Source organism: Perca fluviatilis, chromosome 16 (genome assembly GCF_010015445.1).
Source record: "Perca fluviatilis chromosome 16, GENO_Pfluv_1.0, whole genome shotgun sequence".
NCBI lineage: Eukaryota > Metazoa > Chordata > Actinopteri > Perciformes > Percidae > Perca > Perca fluviatilis.
The window spans coordinates 19,029,250-19,046,885 of NC_053127.1; the positions used below are offsets into that span (position 1 = coordinate 19,029,250).

At 40.5% G+C, this 17,636-nt stretch overlaps 1 protein-coding gene across 3 annotated transcripts; it reads left to right on the forward strand.

The window, feature by feature from the left end:
• The first annotated feature begins 9,246 nt into the window (after positions 1 to 9,246).
• On the forward strand, positions 9,247 to 17,508 carry ccna1 (cyclin A1). 3 transcript variants are annotated; one of them, XM_039776919.1, is made up of 9 exons: positions 9,247 to 9,598; positions 14,600 to 14,758; positions 14,880 to 15,099; positions 15,187 to 15,302; positions 15,439 to 15,665; positions 16,307 to 16,511; positions 16,640 to 16,753; positions 16,855 to 16,988; positions 17,165 to 17,508. In XM_039776919.1, exons 1-9 carry the CDS (start codon positions 9,524 to 9,526, stop codon positions 17,214 to 17,216), a joined length of 1,302 nt encoding a protein of 433 aa, XP_039632853.1. In that variant the 5' UTR covers positions 9,247 to 9,523; the 3' UTR covers positions 17,217 to 17,508. The 3 variants fall into 3 exon arrangements, with proteins under 3 accessions (XP_039632853.1, XP_039632854.1, XP_039632855.1); XM_039776920.1 differs by lacking the exon at positions 9,247 to 9,598 and adding an exon at positions 13,133 to 13,408 and having other exon boundaries at positions 17,165 to 17,506; XM_039776921.1 differs by lacking the exon at positions 9,247 to 9,598 and adding an exon at positions 13,133 to 13,277 and having other exon boundaries at positions 17,165 to 17,506.
• Positions 17,509 to 17,636: the final 128 nt, after the last annotated feature.

Consider the following 17,636-nt stretch of genomic DNA (forward strand, 5'->3'; position numbering starts at 1 on the left):
TTGTTCTCTCATTTTGACTGAGCAAATATTTCTCACAGTTAACAAGATTTTCCATAGTTAACATGGGCAAACAAATAGCTGGATTAGTAGACATGCAGCCAGATAAATGCTTACATATAATTGACCAATAAATCTTTTTCATTACATGCACACCCTCCCACACACCCAATCAACCTTTTGTTTCGCATCTCCCCAGTGTTTGTGTAAGGGACACAGCCTTGCTCTCAGCAAACTGCATTAGTATCCACAGTGGTGAGCAATAAGCGGCTACCGTTGTGCTGGCAGCACTGCTCAGATGAGACCCCAAATTGGCAGATGAATGAGAAATTAGTTAGTTAGTTTATTTTATTTTGAACATGTTAAAACAAAAATTTATATAATAAAATTAAAAAATAACAGATAATATAAGAACATGTACATCTCAGCACAATCTTCCAAAATGATCGTGATTCAAATGTGACAGGGCAGCCAAAGAAAAACTACCTTTAACCTCTCTTAACAGTATGTCTCTAACTGCAGCTAAGCACAGCCGTTCTATGAAAGTGCACAAATTTGTTTCATACAAATTGAAAATAAAAGCATGAAACTAACATCAAACAAGATACTTTTACTTTTTGCTTGCCATACTTTTTTGGCGGAATAAAAAAACATTCTGAGATTCATCAATCAACAACATACTGATACTATGCTCAGATGCTAAACTGTTCGTGAGCAAAAATCATAGGATAACCCAACAATATGGACTCCTCATTAGAGGGTCAGTTCACCCAAATTATAAAGCAAAATAATTTCTCACTTACCTCACGGTATCTAGCAGAGCAGATAGTTTGGTGTTTATTTGGACAGATTTTGACATTTGCATCTGCAATTTCTGCCACTACCCCAATACAATGGAGGTAAATGTGTTTGTGATACTGAAAGCATTGTAGGCACAGCGGTGCTGTGAGTTGAATGCTAATGTCAGCATGCTAACATCCTCATAATAATGATGCTTAGCATGTTGATGTTTAGCAGGCATACTGTTTACCATGTTCACCATCTTAGTTTAGCATTTTGGCATGCTAACGTGGGAATTAGCAGTAAACACAAAGTACAGTTGAAGCTGATGTGGTTAGTCTCACAGGTATTTGGTCATAAACCAAAATACGGTGTATGTGACCTGATTATGGCTAGATGAAATGTCTGGGGATCACCAAAGTTATTGGAAAACATTGTCTCAGGACATCGTTTGTACAAAGGTCTGTATCAATCCATCAAGTGGGTGTTGTGATACTTAACTGAAAACTTTAAGGAAAATTCCTGCTCATGGATCTGGAGAAAAAGTCAGAGGATCACTAAAGTCAGTAGAATTTATCCTCTAGTGACCTTGAATATCTATCGCAAATTTCACGGCAATCCATCCAATAATCGTCAAGATATTTCATTCTGAATCACAAATGCCAACCTGCCGATGGTGCCGAGGAAAAGTCAGAGTCACCAAAGTCATTGAATTCATCCTCTGGGGGCCATTTATATCTGTCCATCCCATAATTGTCAAGATATTTTACCAAAATGGTGTGGCCACCGACCGACAGATGGGCCAACATACTAACAAACCAACATTGCCATCCCTAAAGCCATGTCACTATACAGGTTCCAACACATTTTTTCCCCCACTGGCCCCTCGGGCCAGTAGATCAAAGTTTTACTGGCCCCTTGTATATTTTTACTGGCCCCGAAAAAGGAGGGCAAAAAACACTTTCATAATAATCTGTTTTATTTATTTGATTAGGACAATGCACATTAATGAACATTTCTGTAAATGCACCAGCGTTAGCCAGTTGGCTAATTTTCAACTATAGTCCTAGTTACCTAGCATGCATGTCTTCATGGTGGGAAGAAACCGGAGTACACAGAGGAAACCCACACAAGCACGGGGAGAACACGCAAACTCTACACAGAACGGCCCGGGTTCGAACCCAGAAGCTTCTTGCTGTGAGGTAGAAGTGCTAACCACTGAGCCACCGTACAGACAGTTTACTGAACGAAGAGCTCCGGGAGCTCTGTGAAAGGGCTACGAAAGAGAGCGCTACCGGTAGTCAATGCCGCAACACAGCCTCGTACTTCGGGAAGCTGGTGGTGTACCTGCGGACATTGTGAAGCTATGGCCACCGAACAGGAGTGTCGCACTGAGTGGGACCTGTTGCGTCGCAACACCCAAGAGACGCAGTGTTTTGTATATTCTGAAGATTTCCCCTCTCTGATAAACAGGGCTGTACTTACCTACTAGCTACTATTACCGGTAGCTCTCTCTCTCTCGTAGCCCTTCCACAGAGCTCCCGCAGCTCTTCGTTCAATAAACTGTCTGTACACTTACAAAGTTCTCAATGCTTAGGTTAACATGTAGGGACCCTCATTATGCTACTGTTGAAGTTTGGTGATATTTTTAGCCTTTTTAGTGGTACTGTGCCCCGAATACTAGCGTTGTAAGCTAATCAGCGGTCCGCGCTAGCTTCTTTCAAGCTACAAACACATTGGATTAGCATGGAAACATGTCCCAGAGAACGACAGAGTGGGTACACATCTGTTATTAACCCCTAGGTTCGTTTTGCGCCAGAATTGTCCTTTAACGTTACTGGGCTACTTTAAGCGTTCATTATTAAATTATTGTATAATTTCCGACAGAGTTTGAATGCAGCACTGGGGAAGCTAACTTTGTAGTTAGCTAGCTAGTAATATTAGTGCTTCCAGCAGAGACTACTTTGCTGGAAGTAGAGCGGACAGCAGCAAACGGCAGTTGCTGCTGCTGTAACTGGGTCGAGTTGCAGCTGCAGCAACTAGAACCCAGGCAGATCAGAACTTCTGTCTGGCAGAGGGACCGCGGGGAACGCTAATATTACTAGCTAGCTCCCGGCAAAAGAGGGGGGAGCGGACAGCAGCTCCGGTCTGGCTGGGTTTGAGTTGCTGCAGCCGCTACTGAAGGTCCACAGCATCTGTGGGTGCCAGCTGGGTGACAGACATTAGTTCAAGTTGAGAAAATATATTTTTGTAATTTGGGTGAACCAACCCTTTCTTTTAATTGTAAGACTATGTGGCTCTTATTGGAATTAAACACTTAAAATATAGTTCAGTCTCCTCTGATCTAAAATACGTTTTGCACTTGACCCTGAATCTCATATATGAGCTTGTTAGCACCTTAATGATATTCATGAAGATGTTAATCGTGTGGCAGAAGACACCTGTCCCTGCTCTGTGAAGGGGAAAAGACGCCTCCTCTTTCACAGATGCCTCTGTCCTCTGCCATCTGCCCACTGACACAGGCACCGGAGGGGAATAGCAGCATTGGAGAACAGAGAGAGTGGAGATGAGAGGAAGATGACTTTATTACACATCCAAATCCAGCTTTCACTAACATCACATGGCTTCTATGTCATGTGTATACACGAATGCTATTTGATGCGGTATATATACTATCGTTGTACTCACACAATTCTTTATTTTCTTAGAAAGAAATCTAATTAAAAAAAAATTTAAAATATCTCTGGGACTACATGTGCTTGTCTCTGTGCAAACTCAAGTGTGTGCTTTTGTGTGTGTGTGTGAGAGAGAGAGAGAGAAACAGAAAGAGGACTGAAGGATGGAGATAAGAGCTTTGGCTTCAGTTGGTTTTTGTCACTAATCCCAGAAGGCTTGGCTGCCAATTCCGTGTCATTCCCTGATATCCCAGCATGTTCTGACTCCATGCCATCCTAACACTGCCCTTGTGAGGACACCAGTCTCTGCACTGCATGTTAACTAGGGGAAGACATGCAGCTACTGGGTGGGTGCAACTGCATTTTGGAACTATTTTGAGCTAAAATATGTGTGTATGTTGGTTTGACAAGCTCATTCTGCTAAACTCAGGGGAACACTTTTATACTTAGATAACAGAAAGGTGTCAAGATATTAGTTGCAAATATGTTAGAATGTCTAGATATTGTTGATGCACTACCAGATATGCTTTACGTCTCTGGTAATCTGCAGCAATTTGCAAAGCTCCCTGCTGAGAGAAAAACTCACAAAAGCAAAATTAAAGAATTTAATGAGCGCAGGAAAGCGGAATGTTTTCCTTGTCTTCTGCTTATTGCAGGAGAAAGTACGTTTGCATCCCTAATCTCGGAGAAACGGTAAGAATATGATATATTTTTTCCATGTCTCCAAGATGGTGTGCAGAATTATTTGTGATGTTCAGTTTGGTTTTCAAAGATATTTCAGATCAGACAGCCAATAAATATGCACGGACTACACTCCAGCTTTTCGTGTCATGCCAATCAAAATGAGCCCCACAGATCTGATGGCATGGAGCAGGGAAAACATACTGAGGCATAACTGTGACACACACACACACACACGACAGGCAGCCTGACAGGCGAGTACTTGTCCAGAATAACAATGAGTCAGATGGATATATGATACTACTGTGGGGAAAGGGGCATAAACTACAACACATGTAAAAAAAAAAAAACACCCTAAGGTGAAGTGAAACCATGGCTCTACTAAAACCTTTACCACTAATAGTCTTTGGCAAATTTGTCCAATCCCTCTGAAGTGTATACACTCTAAATTCATGAAAGAAGAGAAGAAAGGAAAAAATGTCCTCAAAGTCAGATTCATTTGAATATATGAATAATTTAGTGCACCAAAAGATGTGGGACCCTTAAATTGCAAATAAAAAAGTCCTTACTCTTCAGACATTCATAATTCATACTGCATGGAGAGGCGGGTATATATATGATGCACAAGTTAGCCATAAAAGGTATAGAAGACATGAGGACAAAAGCTACGTTTGTCTTTGTGCATAATTACTGAGTCGGTTTAGGTATTCCTACATTTCAGTCAAACAGTGAATATTACTTTCTCCCCCTCTCTCACCGTCCGATTCACTCAAATGAATTAAAAGCAGACACCAAAAGTAAACAATTCAAGTTTTATCAAATGTTTGTTGCATCATTATGGTTATCACCACATGCTGTGATATTCTATAAAGTGTCACCCTCTGGTTATAGTGTGTGTGTGTGTGTGTGTGTGTGTGTGTGTGTGTGTGTGTTTGTGTGTGTGTAGTCTTATTATTCCACCATCATAAGAAACAGACAATAAGAGCTCTCAGTCTTGACAAAACATCCCCCTTCTCTCTCCGAGTTCATTTTCTTTTCATGCCCCCTGGGTCATTACAGTGATGGGCCTTTTAATGATTGGCACCATATTTCCACATCATATTCCCCAACATAAGGTACTTTGATCTGCATGAGGATCATTCAATAAAGCATTCTTTAAGCACAAAGACTGTGTGAAACATGTGACCTCCAGACTACAGACAAAGCAACATAGATATTGCCTGTTGGTTATTTTTAACTTGTGATCACTAGTCCTCGTATTTGATATAGTTTGTTGGTGTTTGTCAGGAGTATTCAAACTTTTCCCCTCCACACATTACATTATTTTTTAGATTTTACTTCACTGCAGCTTGGCACAGACAATTTGGCCTCTTCAGAGTTCTGTTTTCTCATGTTGCTTTGAAAACTTGGATATCAAAGTGCTGATTGCCGGCCCTCTTTTAGAGCCAATATATGCTGCCAATTGACCTTTAAAGGTGCAATATGTAATATTGTATGTAATAATGGCAGCTAGCGGTTAAAATAGTTACTGCACTACCAATTCAAAATACTGGACAGTCGTTTCCCCCGCCCCCTCCTGCCCAGACTCGAAGTTCACGGGGGTTGCCAGGCTGAGACCGCAGCATTCACAACAATGTTGCTAGACGCTTTTCTCACATAGCCAGACATTACTTCCCAGCACAGCAGAGTAGCTAACGTTAGATGCTAGTCTCACATAGCCAGACATTACTCCACAGCACAGCAGAGTAGCTAACGTTAGATGCTAGTCTCACATAGCCAGACATTACTCCACAGCACAGCAGAGTAGCTAACGTTAGATGCTAGTCTCACATAGCCAGACATTACTCCACAGCACAGCAGAGTAGCTAACGTTAGATGCTAGTCTCACGTAAGTCTTATTTCTCTGAGCGATCCCAATTTGTTAACATTAACGATAAACCCTCCAAGCACGCCAAAGTCAGCCATGGCGTTCCTCAAGGCTCAGTGCTTGGACCAATTCTATTTTCCTTATATATGCTTCCTCTAGGACATATTATTAGGAAACACTCAATTAATTATCACTGCTACGCAGACGATACCCAATTATATCTGTCAATTAAGCCAGATGAAAGTGGTCAGTTAGCAAGACTTCAAACGTGTGTTGAGGATATAAAATCCTGGATGACCCACAACTTCCTGATGTTAAACTCAGACAAAACGGAAGTTATTGTGATAGGACCAACGCACTGCCGAACTTCGTTTTCGAAAGATATAGCTACTCTGGATGGTATTGCCCTGGCCTCCAGCACTGCGGTCAGAAATTTGGGAGTTATTTTTGATCAGGATATATCCTTCAACGCCCATTTAAAACAAACCTCAAGAATAGCCTTTTTCCATCTTCGTAACATTGCCAAAATCAGGAATATCCTGTCTCAGAATGATGCTGAAAAACTAGTCCATGCATTCGTTACTTCTAGACTAGATTACTGCAATTCCTTATTATCAGGTTGCCCAAATAAGTCCCTTAAGGCTCTCCAGCTGATCCAGAATGCTGCAGCACGTGTTCTGACGAGAACTAAGAGAAGAGATCATATTTCTCCTGTATTAGCTTCTCTGCATTGGCTTCCTGTGAAGTCTAGGATCGAATTTAAAATCCTCCTCCTGACTTACAAAGCTCTAAATGGTCAAGCACCATCATACCTAGAAGAGCTCTTAGTACCTTATTGTCCCACTAGGGCACTGCGCTCCCGGAATGCGGGGCTACTCGTGGTTCCTAGAGTCTCTGGAAGTAGACTGGGGGCCAGGGCCTTCAGCTATCAGGCTCCGCTTCTGTGGAACCAGCTTCCAGTCTGGGTTCGAGGGGCAGACACCGTCGCCACATTCAAGAGTAAACTGAAAACCCTCCTCTTTGACAAAGCTTATAGTTAGGGAGTGAGGAGTTGCAGCGTCCACCTAACCCGGCCCACCTGCTTCTCCTCGTAGTTAGTTATGCTATTACAATTCTAGACTGCAGGGGATGCTGTTTCCTTCCTATGACACACTGAGCTGCTCTCTCTTCTCTACTTGTTACTTCTGTATGCATCCTGTCCCAGAATTGCTTGTTACTAATCGAGCTCTGGGGAGTTTACTCCCCGGAGTCCTTATGTTTCTTCTTCGCAGAGCTATGCTCTGTGATTCTCTGCAAATCCCGGCCGCATCCTGCTGCATCCTGCTGCATCCTGCTGCATCCTGCTGCATCCTGCAGCATCCTGCTGCATCCGCTGTATCCTGCTGCATCAGCCGCATCCACCCATGCTCTGCAGCGCCACGTTACATCCCGCAACGCCCTGCTGTGATGTTCCTATGCACAGAGTAGTCTGGATCCGGTATAGGGGACTGCACTACTCAGTATGACACGATGTGCCCTGCTATGACATGAACTTCCACGATAACCTTCGACGTCACTGTGACCTTTAATGTGACTATTATCGCCACTGTTCATCACACCCCCAACCGGCCCGTCAGACACCGCCTACCAAGAGTCTGGGTCTGCCGAGGTTTCTTCCTAAAAGGGAGTTTTTCCTTGCCACTGTCGCGATAGCCACTGCTAATGCTTGCTCTTGATGGAATTACTGTAATTGTTGGGGTTTTGGAAATTACAGAGTGTGGTCTAGACCTACTCTATCTGTAAAGTGTCTCGAGATAACTTTTGTTATGATTTGATACTATAAATAAAATTGAATTGAATTGAATTGAAAACATAGCCAGACATTAGTCCACAGCACAGCGGAGTAGCTAACGTTATGCTGGCTATATCGACAGTCATAAAAGATCGTGCTCACGCGGAGCCATAGATATATACACGACGCGGAGCTCTGTAACCAACTGACAGACACACTTTTTCGGCTTAAAATTACAGTATGAACCGCTAAAAACACAACAACCTCACCGTCCTCTCCACACTCCAGTCAGGCACACTTCCTCGGCTTAGAATTACAATACAAAACGCTAAAAATACCACTAACTACCTTGCCGACGGAACACCCTTCATTGGCTTAGAATTACGGCAAAAATCGCTAAACACACTGCAAACTCATAGTCCTCTCTTTCCGATTTACAGCCCCCCTCTCGTGGCTTAAAATAACTCACCGTTGTTGGCCCCAGCTGCTGAACTACACGTTGTAAACAGCCATGGCCCGCTTGCCTGGTCCTCCCGGTAACTTTAGCAGTTAACAGGGTTAGCATGGCGGCGTTAGCCAGGACCAGTCGGGATCACTTTACTGGCTGTGTCTCAATTGTTTTTGCGAGTAACCAACTCGGGTACTCTAGCTATATAATTCAATGCGAGTACACAAATGTTGAAATGACATAAAATGCCCGTCCCTAGTGGCTGTGATAAATTAGCCTGAAGCTAATGCTTACCTGTTAAGGAGGAAATAAGCCAATACTGCATCCTTTTGGGATCTAAGCTGTCTCCATCTTTCAAATACATCTCCAATATTTACCAGGGGGTTGTTACATCTCTGGTCACGCAACTGTTAGACACATGCCGTTTACTTTTTTTTTTTTAGGTTGGGTAGAATCTATCTCCGTTGATCCTGTTCGTTTGTGTGCTGCTTTCATGGCTGTAACAACGTTACAGCTGTAGCGCGCTGGGTTTACGTTTTTACAGGTATATCTGGCAACCCGGCCTGGCTGTCAAACTGGGCCGTTGATAACAACACACAGGCCAAAACACAAACAGAAATTCCGTCACGGAATGTAAATTTCAAAAAGAAAAAATACTGACATTAGCATTGTTGTCAGAAAAGATATTATTTCAGTTTAACATGTTTCCTTAATATCTGATGAGGCATTGGTGTCATTTTTGGATTTATTACAGTACAAATATTACATATTGGACCTTTAACCTAACACGACCCATCTTTGTAACAGTGTTTATAATTGTAAACACAAGGACGGCCAGACAGTAGTTCAAGTTTAATCCGCCTGAAATGACAATAAATGTATTATTAAATAAAATTATTTAACTGTATTCTAATGATGTGTTTTCCCGAACTATTTACTAACATAGCTGGATATTTCAATCTATCTTTGAGTAGTCATGTCTGAGGATTGATGGGGAGTGGAGTGTTGTGTGTAAAATGACAGATACTAATAAGATAAAGAGATAACTGAGAATTGACATCGACTGTGAGTCTTACATTTGGATTTACTCATGATAAGTTAATCAGCTTCTATTTCAGCAAAAGGCGATGGGAAAATTCCTGTTCAACACGGGTAAACCTCCACAGATTAGGTTGCCTTTTCATCTCTTTATCCTGCAGGTTAGTAGCCTCTTTTGTGTTTTCTGAACACTTTTTCTTTGCTCAGGGTGAGAGACGATCCCAGCCATGATCCCTCCCAACAGGCAACAGGGCTAACACCACTGGATGAGGGTGCTGCCGAGAGATGAGACATCCATCCCCAGCTGGGAGGATTTTCCTGGATGGCACAGTATTTTAGAGGTGATGCTTAAACCCCCCCAGCCCATCTGGCCCAAGCCTGTCACCAGCAATACATCACATTAATGAAATGGCAGCAGACCAATGCTATCTGTCATAAGCAATCTGCATCTGCTCAGGGACTGAACGGAAATGAGGAAGAGGGATCAAAAGACAGAGGAAGGCAGAGAGACTTTGTTTCCCCTGAGCAGGTGCCATGTTTGTGTTTTTGTGTGTAAGTCTGAATGTGTGTGTGTGTGTGTGTGTGTGTGTTTTTGCTCCCTCCCTCCTTTCAGCACAGTGTGACACCAGATATCAATTTTATTTTGAGAGGAGAAAATAGCCACAGCAAGCCACCTTATCGCCCATCTCTACTGGACTAACGGAGAGGATATTTCATCAGTTCTGTGGTAGACCAAAGTTTCAATGCATAAATTACTCACTGTACCGAGCCTTGGCACTCAGGCTAACTGGTATTGATATCTGTTTCAGCTTCACAAACTGCACAAAAATTTAAATTTGTAAACTACACATGGTTGTGAAAAATTTGCTCTTGACACAAAGTAAAACTACTGCATAAGAATAAGATTCAGTAGGTCTGAGAAAAGTGACTTAATTATCTTTGACTTTATTATTATATGTCCAGATAACAGCACATGTAATCTTGTCAAAATGTAATTCTGTTAAGATGAAAAATGCAATTGATTCATGATGTTTGCGCTTTAAATACCAACATTTATTACAGGCAATATTATCTTCCACATTATTAAAACTACTTTTTCCAAGTGTAGTTTTGGTATTAGCCCTATTTAAGTGGCATTTTGTATTCTAAAGGATTTTTTTTTCAAAAATCTTTTTAGTTTTGTAGCTTGCACAGCAGTTACTTTTTTGTTGTCTTTCACAATCTTTAGCCTTTATTGTAATTTTACACTGTTTAAATTACTTTATTTTTATTTATTACATCTTTTCTGATATAGAATTACACTCAGAATCGCATTACATTAGGACACTGTTGATGGAATTACCATTATGAATGACATTTTGTTTAGTAGAATCATAATCTGTGTCTGACATGGTAACGTAAAAAGATACCGTAATGCCATTTCCTATGTTGTGGCACAGTAGTTTTTACATGAATCTCTGGGCTGGAAAACAAACATACATGTTCAGCTTTAATCTGGCTAAAAGGATGGCCAATGTCATCAACCAACACTTTTCTGGGGGATTTCTGCTTGATAGCAAACTTTTGGGGGGAAAAATGTTCCTCCTAATATAAGTGTATGTGGTTTGAGCAGGATAGATTTCCTCAATGATGGATTGAAATACACAGTCAACATATCTGAGCAAGGATTAAGATACAACTGAAATCCAACTGAATTATATAAGGAAAGAAAGAAAAAATAAATTCTTACATTTGATTAGAGGTGAAACCAACTGTCCTGGTCAATGAGGAGGGTAGCACATTGTACAATGATAAATGCACATACAAAAAAAAACAACATAGTGCACAAAAATGGACGGAGCGTTTCATCAAATTCAGTCGTAGGGAAAGTATAGGAGTGACGGTTGGCTGAAGGTTCAAGAAGTAGCCTTGTGACCAAAAGATTGCAAATTGGAACTCTTAATCCCCTGTTGCTCCACTGGAGCTGCTCAGCAGCAGCAGCAGCATGACAGCACTGTGCTTAATGCTTCTGGGTCCTCCCAAGCTCCAATACCTGACTCTATAGTTTACTGGCTGTAGTTCTTGCTGTGACTCAGATGTGATACTAATCATCATAACAAGAATCAATTCAGGCAACACTAAACATTCAATTGGTTTGCAGGCAAAGAAAGATACATGCTACTTTGAGTCACATTAATGAATGAATATTTCACTGCTTTGCACCATCTTCATTCCTGCGCTTTGAGTGAGCAAAGGTTCTGTGGTAATTTGTGCAATTAGAATTAACAGGGTCACAATGTCATATGATCAGTTATAAATGTATCCAAAGTTTTTCCTCATATTTGAATTTCTTCTGGTTGTAGCCTCGTGATTAGAATGCATGTATGGTTACATAATCTGACAAACCCTAAAATGGTTATTTGACATAGCATGTCAAAAGTCTGCTTGATTTACTGCAGATGAAATACATCAGACCATTATTACTGAAGAGAAAGCCTGCCATCTGATGGACAATGTAAAGCTTGCAGGCACTTGGCAGGTTACTCTTTAGTGTGTGTGTGTGTGTGTGTGTGTGTGTGTGTGTGTGTGTGTGTGTGTGTGTGAGAAACAGGAAAGCGGTAGTGCAATCAAGTGCAAGTTGCCAGTTTAAAGAGAAAATCCAGATTTGTGAGCATGAACAAATCACAGTGAAATTGACAATATGCTCTAATAATGACATCAACAAATCTCAGATGCAAATCTTGGAAACAGGTAGGCAAACTGACTACGCTCTTGTGAAACAGATGGGACACAAATATAATTATTATAGCACTCTGCTAAACAAGCAGCTGTTTTGCAGCTCTGTTTAATAAAGGTTTGTCATTCTGGAGATGTGAGACATTTTGATGTGAACCAGAGGAGGTGTTAGATGTTAGCGCAATAGAATTAGCTCCATACAACATTTCTTTTTCATTTTAGAGAATATTGAGAAGCTTCACTTTCACTGCCCCATCTTTCTCATGTATAGGAGTTTAAATTATATTTTCCCAATTGTGAAGGCATACTGAAATCTGTTTCATTAAACTAGCAGCTTGTTCTAACTACTGTGATTTCTCTGAAAAACTTTATTGTTCTACCACCTGTCTCCACATGTTTAGGCAGTTCACTTAAGAGTAGACTCAGTACTGTCACTGCTGTCATCACCAGCCCATGGCTTTACACTTAGCGTAGCCCTTCTCTCTTCTAAACTCAAGCCCATCTTGTCTGCACCTACTCAAAGCGTGACACTGCCATTCTTGCCCAACAAGTTATCAACAACCCATACATCATTTCATGACATGGTGACAGCTCGCTTCAGATCAGTGTCTCTAGAGCGACTCATGATCCACCACCACACCCAAAAGTCTGCTGTTGTTGAAACACCCCAAACACGTAGTGAATGTTTCTTATCATATTCCAAACCAAAGGAAAGTCACTAACATTAGATATGTATAAAAAAGATACATTATAGTTAGAATAAATCAAAATAAATGTAAAATATATTTTTTTAAACAAATAACCAGCTGTAAAAATAATGAAAACTGAAGTGTTTCAACTAATCCAGGGATGTCACACAGTTATCATATTAAAATAAGTAACTATTTCATTGTTTGTTTTTTGTTGTGATTTTTTTTTTTAATACAAGTAGACCTAAAGTATGTTTTGTTGTTGAAGCATCACAACCTGTGAGAAAACCAATCCAATCATAAGTGCTCTATCAAACCATATCACTTGTACTGGAGGTAGTCATGCACACCCATAGTAAAAAACAACAAAAAAAAACGAACCCTTATTGATTTAAATTAAATTACAAATTCATACATCCAGTGAGGGATTTCTGACGCACGACGTCGTCGGCTGTCAGCTGTGTCGTTCGGGCACGCGGTTGACAGAGAACCGTTCGGAGTTAACAGATTAGTTTGCAACGAAACCGAGAAAACTCCCCCCACTGGACGAATAACATCCGACACCCAGGAAACTCAAGTTGCTTGAACGTAGCGAGAGGTCGCTGTTTGTCTCCAAGTAAGCTGCAGATAAGAAAGTAACCGGTCATTTCTCCGCTTTAGTGGAATGCACTGTGTTTTCGCTTCCTCCGTCCTGACCTAACGTTAAACTAGTGTGAACTAACTAACGCTACGTCGCCCCTGGTTATGGTGAGTTTGCAGTCAAGAACAGATGGTAGTCGGTTTTATATTTGAAACCGACAGGAAACTATTGTTGGGCTGTGCTCTGTGGCACACTAAAGCCTGGTTTTTCTAGCTACCTGTTTGTCTTAGCTTTGCGTATCTGTGATTGATAAATTCTTGTAACCATGGTAATGATGTTTCTGAAATCTCCAGTCCACTTGCGCGCAGGAGAGTGTAAGATGTGTGCACCCTATTTCACACTTCACTGAGCGTTAACCTGTTAAATGTTCTCTGCTAAATATAAAGGCTACTCATTTGGTTAGCCCCCTCAGTTAAGTAAAAGTTCATTTGTTCAGTTTCTTTATTTCTGTTTTGGACCTTAAGGTGCAGAGCTGAAACTATTATTAAAAACGTAATCGGCATTTGGCAACTATATTCACAATCAATCATTTAATTCATTTTTCAAGCAGTATAGCCAAACATTCACTGGTGTAGACTCTCAAATTTGATGATTTGATTGATGCTCTCTGTTTTCATATATGATAGTAAAGTGAATATATTTGGTGTTTTATTTGGAAACAAGCAATTTGAATATGTCACCATGGGCTCTGGGAAATGTATAATGCATACATTGTATAGACAAATTATTAAAAATCAATCAATCGCTCATGAAAATAATTGTTAGTTGCAGCCCTATTTATATGCTGTGCTTTGGTCAGGGAGGCCATAACCACCTAAGCAATATGACAACCATGCTGCTGTGGTTTCCAACATAAAGCAATGACTACTTCATTGTTTACTAGGTTGCATATGAGTTGCTTAGGGTGATGTTTTTTTTTGTCAGATTGTTTCATTTGAATAGTTTTTTTAGAGCTAAAGCAACCTAGTAGCCTATTTTACAATAAAAAGCAAATATTTGAAAATAGGAAAAAGTACATAATTATTTTTCTTTTTTTAGTGTGCTATCCTTTGAATGATCTTGTGACCCCTTAGATTTATCATAAAAACCCTTTTGGGGCCCCCTGCCATGTTGGGAACCAGGCCTACTATACGTACAGGAAACTGACAAATAATATGGTGTCTTTCAGGTGTATATGTGATGATTTACATACCTGTTAAACCTTTTTTCATTAAGTGTTGTTAGTTACTTTCCCTTTCCTGTATGACATGGTGGCCTATTTTTTTTTACTTTATCTTTCCCCATCTCCTTGTTTATAGATGAACTTCAGCACAAATGCCCATTGCGGCAGTCACACTAGCAAAGAAAACATTTCACCTCCAAGCAAAATAGATGCACTGCAGGTCCAGCGAGCCAAACAGCGGACAGTTCTTGGTGTGTTGTCAGAAAACGATCAGCGTGGCCGATCCTTCAGCCAGGTAAGTGAGAAAGGCACTGTGGAGAGCATTACATTTTGTGATTTTCAATTCATTTTCCCCTCTTAGAACGGTCACATTTCAACTTAATGTGGCAATCATGTTGACTCATTTTTCTCCGCAGGGAAGCCAATTTTCCAAACACAGTTCGATCTCAGACAGCTCCCAGCTCACCTTTCTTGGCCGCCCCTCCAGTTCCACCTTTGATGTGTATGTTGAGGAGGCTTGTGAAGTTGTTCTTGCAGAATCGGGTCAAGAAGTGGTCTCAGACAGCTATTACCTGGATGCTGAAACTTCTGCCCTGCAAAATCCAGATTTGGGATTCCTGCTGGAACTGAGTTCAAGTGAGTTAGGAAAATACAAAAATATTTAAGACTTTTTTTTCTTGTTCAGTCTTCATTTTCTTTACCTGACTGCTTTTACTCTTGTAGGTTCATGCCAGGATGCGTCTATGCAGTCTGAACCAGATAAATCCCTGATGTCAGAGGAGGTGCTGTGCGTTTCCGAGTATGCAGAGGACATTCATCTGCACTTGAGGGAGAGTGAAGTGCGAAATTATATGAACTATGAGCACTATATAATTTCTTTCATATTACTGTGTATGGGCAGGGCATAGTTATGAAGTTTTGCTCCTCAGTTCATTGCAAATACCTCATGAAAACTGCTTTTGTTTCTAATGCCAGCTGAGGTCCAGGCCAAGGCCAGGCTACTTAGACAGACATCCAGAGATCACCAACGGCATGCGGGTCATCCTGGTGGACTGGCTGGTGGAAGTCGTCCAGGAATACAAGCTTGGTTCTGAAACTCTGCACCTTGCTGTCAACTATTTGGACCGCTTTCTCACCTGCACAGCATATGTGAAACGGGGAAAGCTGCAGCTGGTCGGCACAGCTGCATTAATGATTGCTGCGTAAGCAAGTCTGTCTTTCTAAAAATTTGTTGACATGTTTCCTGTCCAGTCACTGATTCGTTAAAAACATGTTGTGGTCATGGTATGCATCACCTTATGGAGTTGAATTGACTTATCTCTTGTGTTTTCCCCGGGTCAAATTTGACCCGTTTTCCAATTGTTTTATATCGGAAATATGGGTTTCTTACAACCAAATTGCCCCAAAATAACTTGGATGCATGTACGTTGTATGGAACCCATGAAACATTCTTCACAGGTAAAATTATTGATTACTTCCATTGCATTTTGGGTGTTTTATTCAACTTCAACATTTTATAAATGGTTTTATAAAAGTGTCCTGACTAATCTTTGACATAAACCAGTCTGTGATTCATTCAACATCCTCTGATCTTAACTATTAGTCAAAATAATTCATAATTTCTGCTTTTTTATCTAAAAAATTAAGTATAATGTCATTTGAATTAGGTTTATTGACAAGGAATAAAAAAACCGTTGAAATAAATGTTTAAAAAAGTGGCAAAATCATCAAACAAAGCAACAAGTTACAGGACAGCAAGTTCATGGTCGATGGGAGGACAACAAAGGGGTTAATAATGGATGACAATTTACAAGCTGATGTTGCCTGATCTATCACCTTGTAGAAAATATGAGGAGATCTTCCCTCCTGAGCTGAACGAGTTTGTGTACACGACAGACAGCACCTACACTAAGAGGCAGCTGGTTCAGATGGAGCATGTTTTCCTAAAAAGGCTGGCATTCAAGATGGCAGCCCCTACCACAAACCAGTTCCTTCGCCTTTTCATGTCCATCCACTCAGTCGGTGCCAACACAGAGAACCTTGCCCTGGTGAGCAAAATCAATAACTCAAATGCCAGCTAGAATTTACATTTGTGCCCACTGCCTTTGAAGTTTCCGTTTTCCATGTCCCTTGATCGTATTTTGATTTGTTGATGTGTTTTTTTTTCTGCTTCTAGTATATAGCAGAGTTAAGCCTGCTGGAAATTGATCCATTCCTGCAGTACACCCCATCTATAGTGGCAGCTGGAGCCTACTGCCTAGCCACTTACACTGTAAACAAATCTCTCTGGGTAAGTTTGTCCAGATCATTGTCTTGTCCCTTTTTTATGAGAATTTCTCAAGGAATTAGCCAAAATGTAACTTAAGGTTATTTTTTTTTCTCATATTGTAGCCCGATTACTTACATGTCTTTACCGGTTATACCACGGCTGAAATTGTGCCTTGCATGACTGACCTCCACAAGCTATACCTCAATGCAGAGAGTCACCCACTACAGGCCATCAGGGAAAAGTATAAGAGTTCAAAGTAAGGCATAGTTTATAGTTAAAAAAAAAAAATCAAGACAATTTTTCCAACAGCTTATGTAAACTACAGGCCTTTGGGCTCTGTCATATGTAGTTTGCAGATTGTCTGGGTTGTTAATGTATCCAGGACACAATTTTACATCCCTAAATTGATGTCTTTTATCTCTCCATTTACAGGTATTGTCGTGTTTCATTGATCACTGCACCTGCTGTTCTACCTTTCCTATGAGTAACTTCCCCACCCTTCTTTGACGCTTCTCCTAGAACATAATCACATTGATACCAAAATAAATGCAGCTGATTCTACAGCAAATCCCATATAAGCTAATGCCACACTCATCTGGACTTGTTTATATTTTATGCAAATACAATAAATTCTTTCTAATAAAACCTACTTAGTGACTGAAGAATTTTAATAATTGGAGACAAGACATTGATACAAAAGGGTTTTAAAGCTGGTAAGTCATCAGTTATAATATATACCTATATTTAATTCAGAATGATGTCTTAAATCATGAATTACAGCATCTTCCATATCTTTTGAAGTGATTTTAAATTATGTTCAAGCATTTTTGTGAGCTTTATTTTTCATATTTGATGTATTGCGAAAGGAGTAAAACAAATTAATACACCTCAAGGAAATGTGTTT

Excerpts from the sequence above, each read along its gene's own strand:
- ccna1 (XM_039776919.1), top strand. The coding sequence starts at position 9,524 with ATGAGGGTGCTGCCGAGAGATGAGACATCCATCCCCAGCTGGGAGGAT. Across the intron at positions 9,599-14,599 it reads GATGGCACAGTATTTTAGAG|ATGAACTTCAGCACAAATGC; the intron begins GTGATGCTTAAA and ends CCTTGTTTATAG. Across the intron at positions 16,754-16,854 it reads CTGTAAACAAATCTCTCTGG|CCCGATTACTTACATGTCTT; the intron begins GTAAGTTTGTCC and ends CTCATATTGTAG.